The following is a 12,933-nucleotide window of genomic DNA, read 5'->3' on the forward strand; positions in this document are numbered from 1 at the left end:
GTTTATGTTTGTTTCTTTATTTAGTATTTGAGTGTTTTCTATGGTTATGTTGTGTTTATTTGACTTGCAGTGTTCGAAAACGTGTGAAGGTGACTTTTGTGTTCTTTGAATCTGGTTTCAATTTTTCTACTTGTTTCTCCAATATAGAAGTCGTGGCAGTTATCACATTGTATTTTATAAATAATGTTGGTGTGGTGTTTGTCAGTGTAGTTTTTACATAATATAGACCTCAGTTTTGTGACGGGTTTTTGAATAAATTTGGTATTAACTGGAATGTCATATTTTGTTACTAATTTTTGCCAAATGTTGGTTATTTGTTTGCTGATGTCAGGAATATATGGTATACAGCAATATATGGTTTCATGGTTTTTTGATTCGTGAGCTGTATTTACTTTAGTTGGTTTATTTTGCCAAATGTTGGTTATTTGTTTGCTGATGTCAGGAATATATGGTATACAGCAATATATGGTTTCGTGGTTTTTTGATTCGTGAGCTGTATTTACTTTAGTTGGTTGATTTTGCTTTCTGTCTAGGTGTGTGCGTATAATGTTTTCTACGGTTTGTGGAGGAAACTTATTGATGCTGATGAAGTATTGTTTTATTTTGTCTAATTCATCATTAATTTTATCTGGTGAGCATAGTTTTATGGCTGTGTTTATTTGGTTTCTTAGTATATTGAGTTTTTGTTTTGTTTCATGTGCTGAGTCCCAAGGAATGTATAGTCCAGTATGGGTGATTTTTCGGTGGATTTCTGTTTTGAATTGTGTGTCAGTTCTTGTAATTTTGAGGTTAAGAAATGATATTTGATTGCTTTCTTCCTGTTCACATGTGAAGTTAATGTTGGGATGTATAGAGTTAATGTGATTGAAAAAATTAAGTATGTGTTCTGGAGATTTGAATCAAGAACCGTGTCATCTACATATCTGTACCAGTATAGTGGTGGATGTAATGCTGTGTTAATTGCTTGTGTTTCAACTTGTGTCATAAAAATATTGGCTAGAACTGGTGATACTGGGTTGCCCATGCTTAGGCCATTTGTTTGTATATAGTTTTGGTTGTTGAACATGAAGTTTGTCTTTATCGTGGTGAATTCTATGAGGGTTGCTAACTGGTTACTGGGAATTTCTATAGTTGGGTTAGGGTCTCGGATATAGAGTTCTAAGGCTATCTTGCAGGCTTCAGTGGTTGGAACTTCTGTAAAGAGGGATATAACATCGAAACTGGCCATTAAGGCTTTATGATTAAGTTGATTTAGATTAGACTTGAAATTAAAAGAGTCTTTGATGAATGAGCTGGCTGATGTTACATATTTGGAGAATGCCCATGCTATGTATTTACCAAGATTGTAATTAAACGATTCATATATGGACATTATTGGTCGTAATGGACAATCTGGTTTATGAGGTTTGGGGATGCCGTATATTTGCGGTGTGTGTGAGTCAGTTTTACGTAGGTAGGAATAAAGTGTTTGTGAAATTGTGTTGGCTTTTTTCATTTGTAGTAGTAATTTGTTCAGTTGTGTCTCAAGTGATAGTTACAGAACCTTGTTTTCTTTGTGCATGGTAATATTCAGTGTTCTCAGGTGCATTATTTAATTACATAAAACTGTATTTACTAATACCGTTAATATGAAAAATAGGTAGGTTTAAGATTCCATGATGGTCAACAGGAAAGAGGATCCACACAAGTACTACATTTCTTATCATGTAACTAAAATGTAAAAAAGTCTTATATTAGAAAAGATAATAAAAAAATAATTAAAGTTCTTCACAAGGTATACTCCTAAGTAGTTTCTGCATTACATAATTTGATACAACAATGTGAGTTACACATTTGTGATTAACATCTTGTGTAACAAGACTATAACTGAGACATGGATCAAAAGGAAATGAAAAAAATAAATTTAAGTATAATAAATGTATAGTGTTACAAGCTTTAATGTAATTACGGTATACAATTGCATTATCCAGATTAAAAGTTGGAGTCATACCATAAAGATAAAATAAACTGGATTTATTTCGTACTCTCTTTTTATTATTTATTTAAAAGTGGTTACAAGGTTGGTCAAACCAACCAAATGCTCACAGATTATGAGTAGATTGAATAAGTTTTAATGTAAAAAACATTTAATATGTATTTAGGATATATAAGAGATTATGCAAATGAAATTTGGTAATATTCATACAAAAGTATTTTTAGTCTTAATATCAAAATCACTTGGCATTTGCAGCAGACTAACTACATATATTAAAAGACAAATTCTTTGTAAAAACATTAATTAAAAATTATTTTTTTGTGTACAAAAGACAATGTATACAGAAAGCTTACACAAAACATTAAAAGTTATAATATGAAAACTGATAATCACTTGAGGTTAAAAGGTTGGTCAGACTGATTGGCTCCACAGCAAAAGAATTAACATCAAAATAAAATGAACTAATAGAATGAAGGGTAAAAGTAAAGTGTTATACAATGCTTGACTTGGTCAATCAAAAATTTAACTGTTAATTTTGATTTTTCAGAACACATTAATGATCCACATAATAAATCTGAATGCTAATTTCCACATTTAAAAGAGAAAAAAGAATGCCAGATAATTTTGGATTTTTACTTAGTTTGATTTTTTTAACACAACTGAGAAAAACAAACAACACTTAAAATTATTAAAAACAGGATTTTTTTTTAACAGTGTCCTTGAGGCATGTTACAATTTCTTTTTGGAGACACGTGCAACCTTTCAGAAACTTTTCATTATGCACACAATATCAGAAGCTTCAAAAACAGACATGAAGTATGATATGTAATAATATTTAATCTATTATTTTCTTTACATTAATTCTATATGCAGTCAGTTAATTTTACCAACCTTGTAACCACCACAAAAATTATGGAATAGTTATAAATTTCTCCTATTTTCTTTCTGGAATGACTGCAAACTGTAACAGAAAATCACAACTGTTTTTCCTATGAAGCTTAGCTTGTTACAGTATACAACTATTTATAATTAAGTTTTGTTTTATAGCCCTTTGTACAGTGTCTAACCATTATTTCCACCATATAAATTGCAAATCACATAAAACTCATATTATGGTATCAAATTACATAATACATACAGAGTACTTATGATAATACCTCATTAAACATTATTATTAATATTATTTATTTTAGCAAACCTAAAAAGTTTCTTTTTTATATTTTAGTTATTTATATAATAATAATAATAATAAATAAACACACATGAAAAAAAGTACTTACCTGGGTTGTTGTTTTTTCTTTCAGTGGTTGTTATAATAAAGAAATGATAAAGGTCAATTTAGGGTCATTAACTTAGCCAATTCGACCAAACCCCCAATGTAACTGTTAATAAAACTTACATCAAAAGGATTTCTAAAATATTAGCATATCACTTACAATATTGTTTTGGAATAGCTTTGAGAACACCTCACAAATAATTTTTCAAAATTTGATGTAATTTTGACCCACGTTAAAATCTGTGATATCAGGCTGGAACTGGTTAAACCTGGCACATCAATGTAACTGACCCAAGTGAAAAACTTCCCATGGAAACTACTCCCATTGAATCAGAGATGATATCATGTAGACAAGGTATTACAGGCTAAACATTAGACAACATGATCATGCACTGGCAACAAAGCTCTCAGATAAATCAATTTATGGGAGGTATAAATAGTGAAGGCCAAAATAAACTTTCTTCTGTTATGAAAGCTTTTTATATTTTATTTTGGTGCAAATAACCCATTAAAGATCCATTTCATTAACAACCATACAGAAGAGAATAAAATGAGGAAGAATTTGCAAAATTAAAACTGGCAAAGATTACTTTGAATCATTACATCAAACCTCACAGTATATGATGCAAATAATGACTGCTAAAAGTATGAGAAAACTTCCACAAAACAGCTTGTAGAATATCTGCAGGTAAACACAAACTGCTGCAATCAAACACAGTACAAGATGACAAAGATAGTGAGACGAAATCTGTAACACTTGTAAGTGGTTTAAGAAACATAATAAACGTAGAAAACTCAAGAATCTTAATAACATAAGGAGCTATACTTTAGATGAATAGAGCTCTATATATATTGAACTAAAAGACATTTGAAAGTTTCTTGGAAAAACAGGTGTACAAACAATGTAGCAATATGCTGCACAAACAAGACACAAAAGACAATCTGGACAAAACAGTCACCTCTTTGAAGAAAACAAAGCAAGATGCAAGGAGGAAATTCACTGTACCTCTCACAACAAATGAAGTGCTGATAAGATATAGATGATCTGGATATAAACATGCTACATCAAATAAAAAAAATGGTATATTGAATACTGAAAGCACGTAACACAGAAGAGTTACAGTAAAGAGTAAAAACAACTACTGCAATACTGATACCTGCTTAATCTCCTTAATCAAATCAAAGTAAGAAAACCATTTGAATTATCCAATGCCTTAAAAAGTAATTCCAGCAAAAACCTTGGATGAAGAAGAAAAAGAGAAAAATTAGCTGTAAACTCTATTAACACACCTTTTTAATTGGTATATTGGAACAGAAGTGGTTTCAGCCTCAAATTCCCACCCTCAAATGGAACAAACTCCTCTACAGAATTCAACAAAACATTCAGGTCACGAATCATCACAAGTACAGAAAGTACAAAGAGCTAAACACTGTCACCCACTTTAACATTAGCACATCCAAAACACCACCACGAAGACACATGGCAATATGCGTGACCATAGTAGTATTAAGATATTTAGTTACTTTGCAAAAGTAAAACTGTATGCAAAGTTATGCACAAGGCACATGGAACCAGCTTTTACTGTATCATATCTTGACCAAAATACTGTTCTGAAAAGAAAAAAGGTTAAACATAATTTAGGTTAATGATTTTAAAAAAATCCACACGTTTTTAATTTTTATTATAGGTCGCCGACTCAGTTACTTGCAATATAGGTCGCCGACTCAGTTACTTGCAATATAGGTCGCCGACTCAGTTACTTGCAATATAGGTCGCCGACTCAGTTACTTGCAATATAGGTCGCCGACTCAGTTACTTGCAATATAGGTCGCCGACTCAGTTACTTGCAATATAGGTCGCCGACTCAGTTACTTGCAATATAGGTCACCGACTCAGTTACTTGCAATATAGGTCACCGACTCAGTTACTTGCAATATAGGTCGCCGACTCAGTTACTTACAATATAGGTCACCGACTCAGTTACTTACAATATAGGTCGCCAACTCAGTTACTTACAATATAGGTCGCCAACTCAGTTACTTACAATATAGGTCGCCAACTCAGTTACTTACAATATAGGTCGCCAACTCAGTTACTTACAATATAGGTCGCCAACTCAGTTACTTACATCTGTAGAAAATACAAAGTAACCAACCTGTAATGCTCTTTTTCCATACTCTATCCATCTTATCAATGCAAAGTTAGTTGATTCAGCACAGTTAAATCCATGGTTGAACCCAGCATGATAACCATATGGAAATGTAATCATGAACTCCCCAGGTTCCTGTGTTATCTAGAAATGTATAAAATACTTACAAACTGCAGTTACTGAAACTCTCACTACTGAATTACTGCACAATAATTCACACTAACATATTTTATCAGTTCAAAAAATGTCATGACCATTGAATTCATACAAACAAGAAAGAAACTAACTGATCATTACAATCGACACCAAAAGTTATGATGGAAATTAAAGAAAATAATATAAACACTCAAGTCTATAAAGGTATAAGGTACTTAGTGATCTATGAATAAATAGCCAGGTAAACCAATTACTTAATATTTTTCAGTCAAAGCCTTTAATATAAAAAAATTCCATGACTGTTACCTATGAAAAAATACAAATACTGAACTGCTTCATCAGATCTCTATTTAGTGTTTTTTGTTTTGTTTGTTTATAGTAAATAATTTTCAATTTAGTGGCTCAAAGATACTGCAGTTATACCAAAGGTACAATATTCCAAGACACTAAAGTAAAATGACTTGTACCACTGTAATGTGACAGATAACAAAAGAAGAACAGATAAAGTTGCAAAAAATATAGAGAAGAAGCATATATCCTAAGCATGATGAACAGTAACATGAAGTGATTACAAGAATTGATTTCTCAAAATTTCATGGAAGCTATAATTAAATACACAAAAACATGTAAAAGCATTTCTTTTGAGTAAGTGAAGCAAATACTTCTCCTAGAAATGCATTTTTTTAATCATTTTATGTAACTGTATTAGAAAAACAGCAAAAATGTCTTTGTAAAACAACCATATTTTCCTCTATGGAATTGTAATAATATGTATTCTATGTTTTAAATTTAAACACCAACATACTTAAATTGTTCAAACTACAAAAAACTAATACAGCATAAAAACAATACAGAAAAGATGGCAGAAGTCAACCAACACTTCAGAAAACATGAATTATAGGAAGTGAACTCCCTACTTGTCACTGAGGCTTTGCCATTTCTGCTCGACCAAACAAGATAATATACAAGAAAGAAGTTTCTGTAAGTATAGATTAAAGTAATGATTTGCTCACCTTATTAAATGGGATAGAGTACTGTTTTAATATTTGTGGAGAAATAACTGTCATTTTGTGCCTCAGAAAAGCAGGACAGATTTGAGAACTGCTTGGGAAAAATCCTGTAAAAACAATCAAAATATGTAAAAATTTCAACCAAAAATTTTATATACAAAACAACACTTATTTACAAAATTGATATTTCATATAGATGGTTATCTTAACAATCTCAAAAGCAGAAAAGATGAGTCCACAGTTTCTGTTACCATAACCAATTAAGCAACTTAAGTGCAATATGTAGCAAGTAGAATTATTAAACCAAGACCAGAGAAACAGATAATGCACACAAAACATGGAACAAAAAATTGATAATGGATACACTGAATTTTACATAGTACTTAAAAAACAAGCAGAACAGTAAACTACATATTCTTTTAAGCTTTGCAAAAGAAGATAGAACTAATATGCACAAGTAGGTACCAAGTTATTTGAACATTGTTCTTATTCTTACTTTTAGCATGAAAATCACCCTTCATTCCAAATTACTTGGTAAAAACTTTGTAAATTCACAGACACATTTTTAGTAAAACGACTTAATTAAACAATTTGTGTGTGTGTGAGTGTACAACTTATTTGCATTGTTTTCTAACATCTTGCCAAACTTCATGAAGATATGCTTCCTACATTTACTTATAGCAAGTACAGTTTCAGTTACAGTCACTCAAACTGACCAAACTTGTATGCAGATTTAATATATAAAATGCTACTGGCAGTGGTTATAAATTTGAAATAAAATGTTTCAATTTTTTTCTCCACAAATCAATTTTATTCCAATTATTACAAGGGCACTTGGACCAATCAATGCAAAAATAATTTATTTACTTACCTGCTGCTAACCTTTCAAGTCGTCGACCATGCTCTGGTGGTATAGCATACCATGATTTTGGAGCACCAAAATGAAGATAGTTAATGCTGTACAATTCCATGTCTTCTGTGTGCCATGCAAATGTAGTTTTCCACATTCCAAAGTAAAGGTAAGCAGTGTTAACCCCTTCAATACGAATTCCATAATCCTCTCCTACAAGGTCCAATATTGTGTTAAGATGATTAATATTGAATTCCTACAAAACAAATATATAAAAGAAGTTAGATTTTTTTTCATTTCTTTATAAACACTTCACGCAGTACAATGACAGAATAATAAATTTTTAATGACAAGTTACTATTAAAACAAATCTTGAATGGTCTAGGTTACGTGTTATCTCTTAGTAAAGTAAACACATTTAATAATATTTATAAATATAATTTATTTCAGCAAAAGTTTTCACGTTGAACAAAATTGACAGAATAGAGTAGCAGAAGAACATGTATTGATGCTTACATTCTCTTATTAAGTTATCTGTCGGCTTTAAAAGCATTCAAAACTCACATTGTTGTTACAAGTAAACCTTATAACAAGAATAAAATCCCCACAAGAACTTTAAACTATATCAAGAAATGCACCAAATGCATCTGTTCAAAATAATCCCAATAACATGAACTGATAAAGAAAAATGCTTTCCCTAAAATTATCAATTTACATAAACTGAAAAATAACCTGTTATTCACAGAAAATGAAATTAAGTAAGTCACTGCTTGCAAGAAATATCCACTGGAATATCAAAAAACACATCTTCAGTAACACAGAAGTACCTTTTCAGATTACAAAGTTGCCATCAAAATACAGATAACTTGAGTCAGGCAGGATTTCCTCTTTTTTTTTTTTTAAGTAAATTTCAAGTAATACATGTACTTGTTTCTCTTAGCAATTTTATTTCTATATAATGACTCCACAAGAACTTATCTTTTGAAAACTAATGAAATCAGCAATAAGAAATTTTACACAAACTACCATGTAAAAATTTCTTTATTTTTGCAACTTACCATTAGAATTAATTTCAGTAAAAATAATTTATCAATACATTTTTCTACTTAATTTGCATTAATACATACAAAAAACAAAAACAAGTGATGCTATCAAAATATAACAGTTTTAATAATTTGAGTTTTTCACAAAAATTTAACAGGAATGATGCTAAAATATTACCTCAAATATATATGCAAAAGAAATAATACTGTTCCATTAATCTTACTTCTACATTTTCATCATACAATGATCCTGACACATCTGCTCCATAGATAGGGGAATTATATGTTAAGTTCTTCCAATATTTTCTCTCAAGATCCTCATAATCAAAATGTCTCGGAGTTTTATACCTGAAAAATGATTAAAAACATAGTAAATTTTAAGTATGTGTCCAAATGTATTAGGACTAAATCAAACAAGAAGATTGGTTTGGTTTGTTTTGAATTTCTCTCAAAGCTACATGAGGGCTATCTGCACTAGCCATCCCTAAGTTAGTAGTGTAAGTCTGTAGGGAAGGCAGCTAGTCATCACCATCCACCACCAACTCTTAGGCTACTCTTTTACCAACAAATAGTGGAATTGACCATCACATTATAATGCCCCCATGGCTGATAGGGTGAGCATGTTTGGTATGACAGGAATTCGAATTTGTGACCCTTGGATTACAAGTCGAGTGCCTTAACCAACTGACCATGCTGGGCCAACAAGAAGTTTGTGAAAACATTAAAGATTATAACTATAAGCTAAAAGAACCATACTGATATTTTTAAGAGTGTAGACTGAGATTCACAACAAAGAAACAATATTTTTAAGAGTGTAGGCTGACATTCACAACAAAGAAATTAATCTTTGTTAAAAAATTAACCAAAGCAGACTATTTCAAAGAAAAAATTAAAATAATTATATTAGTAAGTTTTACTATGTTAAGAAATTATCTTGATGAGTTAATACATACACACATAGTCACAGGATTTTGAGATGCACATTTTTCACTTGTATAATACAGCAGTTTCCAAATTGTTGGTTGTAGAACAATACAGATGAAAACACAATTTTGTTTTAAAACTATTTGTAACAGTGCAATTAGTCATTGTTGAAATATATTAGAATAGTAACCTCACCTTCCCTAATTATGCATCAATCCCAGAACAATTGCCTGGCTAATCAGGAAGACAGTGTGTTAGGAAAGTTTTGTAACTTTTGGTAGAAAATACAAGTACCATCTACATTTCCTAATAACTGAGATAATATATTAAAATTATAAAATGCAGTATATGCATTATAGAACAGAAATTTAATTCATGATGGAACAAGTTTATGGCATCCTTTCAAATAAAAGCAAAAAAATCTAAATACCTATGAATTTTGATTAAAAAGATTTAAATCATATTATTAAGAAAAGTAAGTTGTTAAACAAATTAACATCACAAAAAAGTTCATTTCCAAAACTGAAAATACAATTCCAATAGATACTAACCTTCCCTCAAAAATACTTTTACCACTTACATCGCCTTCTGTCAACACAAATGTTTGCTTGCCACTATCCCTGGTACTCCCACTTACTTGTTAACATAATATATACTAGTGCACTAACATGCAATGATTATGCATAAGCCCTCCACCAATAGGAGGCTGACACTACCCATATCATAAACTAGCACCCTCTCTAATCTTGCAGCTGTTAAACACTTCACAATTGGTCAGAACAACACAAACCAGACAAGACATTGGGAGAATAAGTTGGAAATATGAGGAGGTAAGTATCTATTGAAAATTCATTTTCAGTTTAAGAAAATGTTAACTACTGAAATTATACTGTACCTTCTCTCAAAAAATGCTAGAATGCCACATTAAGAAGTTAATCCTCCTTTACAAAACATCCAAAGGAAAACCATAGAGTGTGAGAAGAAACTAAGTACAACATAACTGTGGGAACAGCACTGCTCATGAGCCAAGTATGCTATTCACCTGTTAGTGAAGTGTCAAAAAGGTTGAAAAACATAAGGATGCACCCTAAGATAAGCAACAGAAATAATGGGATTCCCCAGTATAGAATGGTTAGGACACAACAAGCTGTGGAGTTCATTCTCAATCAACACCTGGTACCATCTAGAAATGTACATCAGTTTTGTGGTACGAAGAAAGTCCTCTATCTTTAACTTAAGAATAGGTGCCAGCAGGGAATAAGAACTTCCATACCAAGAGCATGCTTTCACAGGCACACAACCCCAACACAGTCAACACCGAGGTAGGTAGGTAGGTATTCAATGTTTACTGGCACAAAGCTACAAGGCTATCTGTGCCAGACAAGATGTGGCACAGTATAGGTATAAAGCAATTAAGGTAAAAAGTGAAATATGTAAAATTAGGAACTGCCAGGAAGACTGAAGCAAGAAGTACACCCTTGCTGTCAGTCACCTGAAGTTGGCCTTTCCAGTCCTGGGTTCAGTTCAAAAGAAAAAGAAAAACTAAAATGTGTAAATTTAAGGCATGCCAGGAAGACTTAAGCATCAAGATCAAATTTGCAGTCAATCACCCAAATTTGGCCTTTCCAGTCCTGGATTCAAGTCAAAATAAAAACTGAAATGTGTAAAAGAAATTGTGTTAAAACATTAAAATGAGTAAAAGAAATCATGCTAAAACACTATATAATCCAATAAAAAACCTTAAATTAAGTGTAAAAGACCAATGTAAAAACATAAGTGAGATGGGCAGTATCACCTATAACATGGGCCAAAGTCAAGGGCAAACCTGCCTTACAAATATCTTTAAAATGGTGTCGTCATTCTAGGTTGTAATGACGGCATGATAATAAAATGTGGATGATTGTAATCCGAATGTCACATGGACCACACATTGGTGCAGCAGTACCAGATTAAAGGAAGTGGTGGGTTAAAAAACTGTGACCAATGTGTAGCCTTGTCAAAACAACCTCCTGTCTTCAATCCTTACAGAAGCAAGAGGACCAAATACCTAGAGAAGGTTTGATTTGAAAAAGCCTGTTATTGCATTGCTCATTCCAGGTTGCCTATCATCTGGTGTACAGTCTGGATTTGATAACTTGACCACAGTCCATGTATGGAATGAGTACTGGAATGATAGATCCAGAACAGACAGACTTTGTTGCTCTCTCAGCCAGCTCATTCCCACAAATACCAACATGACCTGATATCCAAAAGAATTGTATGGAGACAGATGAGAGAGAAAGATGGGCCAGTCTGTTTTCGATATTGATGAGAAGAAGGTGGTGACTATCATGAAATGATTCCAAGGCTAATAGACAGCTGAGTGAGTCCGTATATATTGTACAATTTGTATATTGCATTAGTTCAATATGATTTAGGGCAAGAGAGATCGCATACAATTTGGCAGTGAAGACAGAAACTGTAGGGAGAGTCTGCGTGCCACAACTGAACTGTCAACAAACCATGGCAGAGCTCACTGAGTCACTCAATTTGGAACCATCTGTATATATATAGGAATGGATGGATTATATGAAAGAGGTTCAGCAAAGAAAGAGCAATATTTCCAATCGGGTGTATCTGCTTTCCTCAGATGACTCAAAGATAGGTCACAATTGGGGACAGTAATTTGCCATGGTGGAATAGGCTGATTTGAAGAAACTGCAATGTTATTCATGGATAAATCAAATTTCTCTAATTGTGCCTGGATACGGAGACTAAAAGGAACAATGGTAGATTTTCTGTTATTAAAACGTGTGGTCCATTGTGGTTGGAAAAACAATTCCAGGTAGGATGCTGTGGTAACGATCGAAGTTTGGACGCATACATTAGAGGCAGATGCTAATGGCGAATATACAGAGGGGGTTCATGAGATTCCACATACAGACTTTGCAAGGGAGAAGTACAAAAAGCTACAATGAAAAGCCAAAGCCCCTGGTGATAGACAGGATCCAACATTTTCAATGCTGAAGTTCTGAAAGAACCATAAACCACCAACAGACTCATAGTCAAGTCTGGATCAGATGAGGGCACGATAAATTTTGAGCATAAAGTATCGATCTGCTCCCCAAGAAGTAGAAGAGAGGGCATGGAGAATGTTCAATGCTTTTAGACATTTGATATGAAGTTGCTTGATATGCAATGTAAAGTTTAATTTACAATCAAACATAAGACCTAAGAACTTTGCCTCAGAGATGATAGGAAGTACATCATCATCAAGACAGAGTTCTGGATTTGAGTGGATTCCCTGTTTGCAGCAGAAATGTATACAAATGGTTTTAGAAAGTGAAAGTTTAAAACCATTTGTCGTGGTCCATTTCAGTATCTGATTGATTGCAGTTTGTAGCTGCCGTTCAATAAACCTCATGTTTGATGACTGACATGAAATGTGAAAGTCATCAACAAAAAGACCGTTTGCAACTGTAGGGGGTAGCTGTTCAATGATAGCATTAATCTTTATAATGAAAAGTGTGACACTCAGAATACAGCCCTGAGGTCTGTCGTAGAGCATTG

At 32.5% G+C, this 12,933-nt stretch overlaps 1 protein-coding gene across 4 annotated transcripts in view; it reads right to left on the reverse strand.

Moving 5' to 3' along the window:
* The window catches only part of LOC143223347 (lysine-specific demethylase 4A-like), a 93,990-nt gene that overhangs the window by 43,897 nt on the left and 37,160 nt on the right, over positions 1 to 12,933 (reverse strand). For all 4 annotated transcript variants that reach the window (XM_076451223.1, XM_076451224.1, XM_076451226.1 and 1 more), the window contains 4 exons: positions 8,685 to 8,808; positions 7,439 to 7,673; positions 6,571 to 6,674; positions 5,408 to 5,545 (listed from right to left, as the gene is read on the reverse strand). In XM_076451223.1, the coding sequence (XP_076307338.1) occupies positions 5,408 to 5,545; positions 6,571 to 6,674; positions 7,439 to 7,673; positions 8,685 to 8,808 (601 nt within the window). The remainder of the gene's footprint in view (positions 1 to 5,407; positions 5,546 to 6,570; positions 6,675 to 7,438; positions 7,674 to 8,684; positions 8,809 to 12,933) is intronic.

The sequence above is a fragment of the Tachypleus tridentatus genome, chromosome 8 (genome assembly GCF_004210375.1).
Source record: "Tachypleus tridentatus isolate NWPU-2018 chromosome 8, ASM421037v1, whole genome shotgun sequence".
Taxonomy (NCBI): Eukaryota; Metazoa; Arthropoda; class Merostomata; order Xiphosura; family Limulidae; genus Tachypleus; species Tachypleus tridentatus.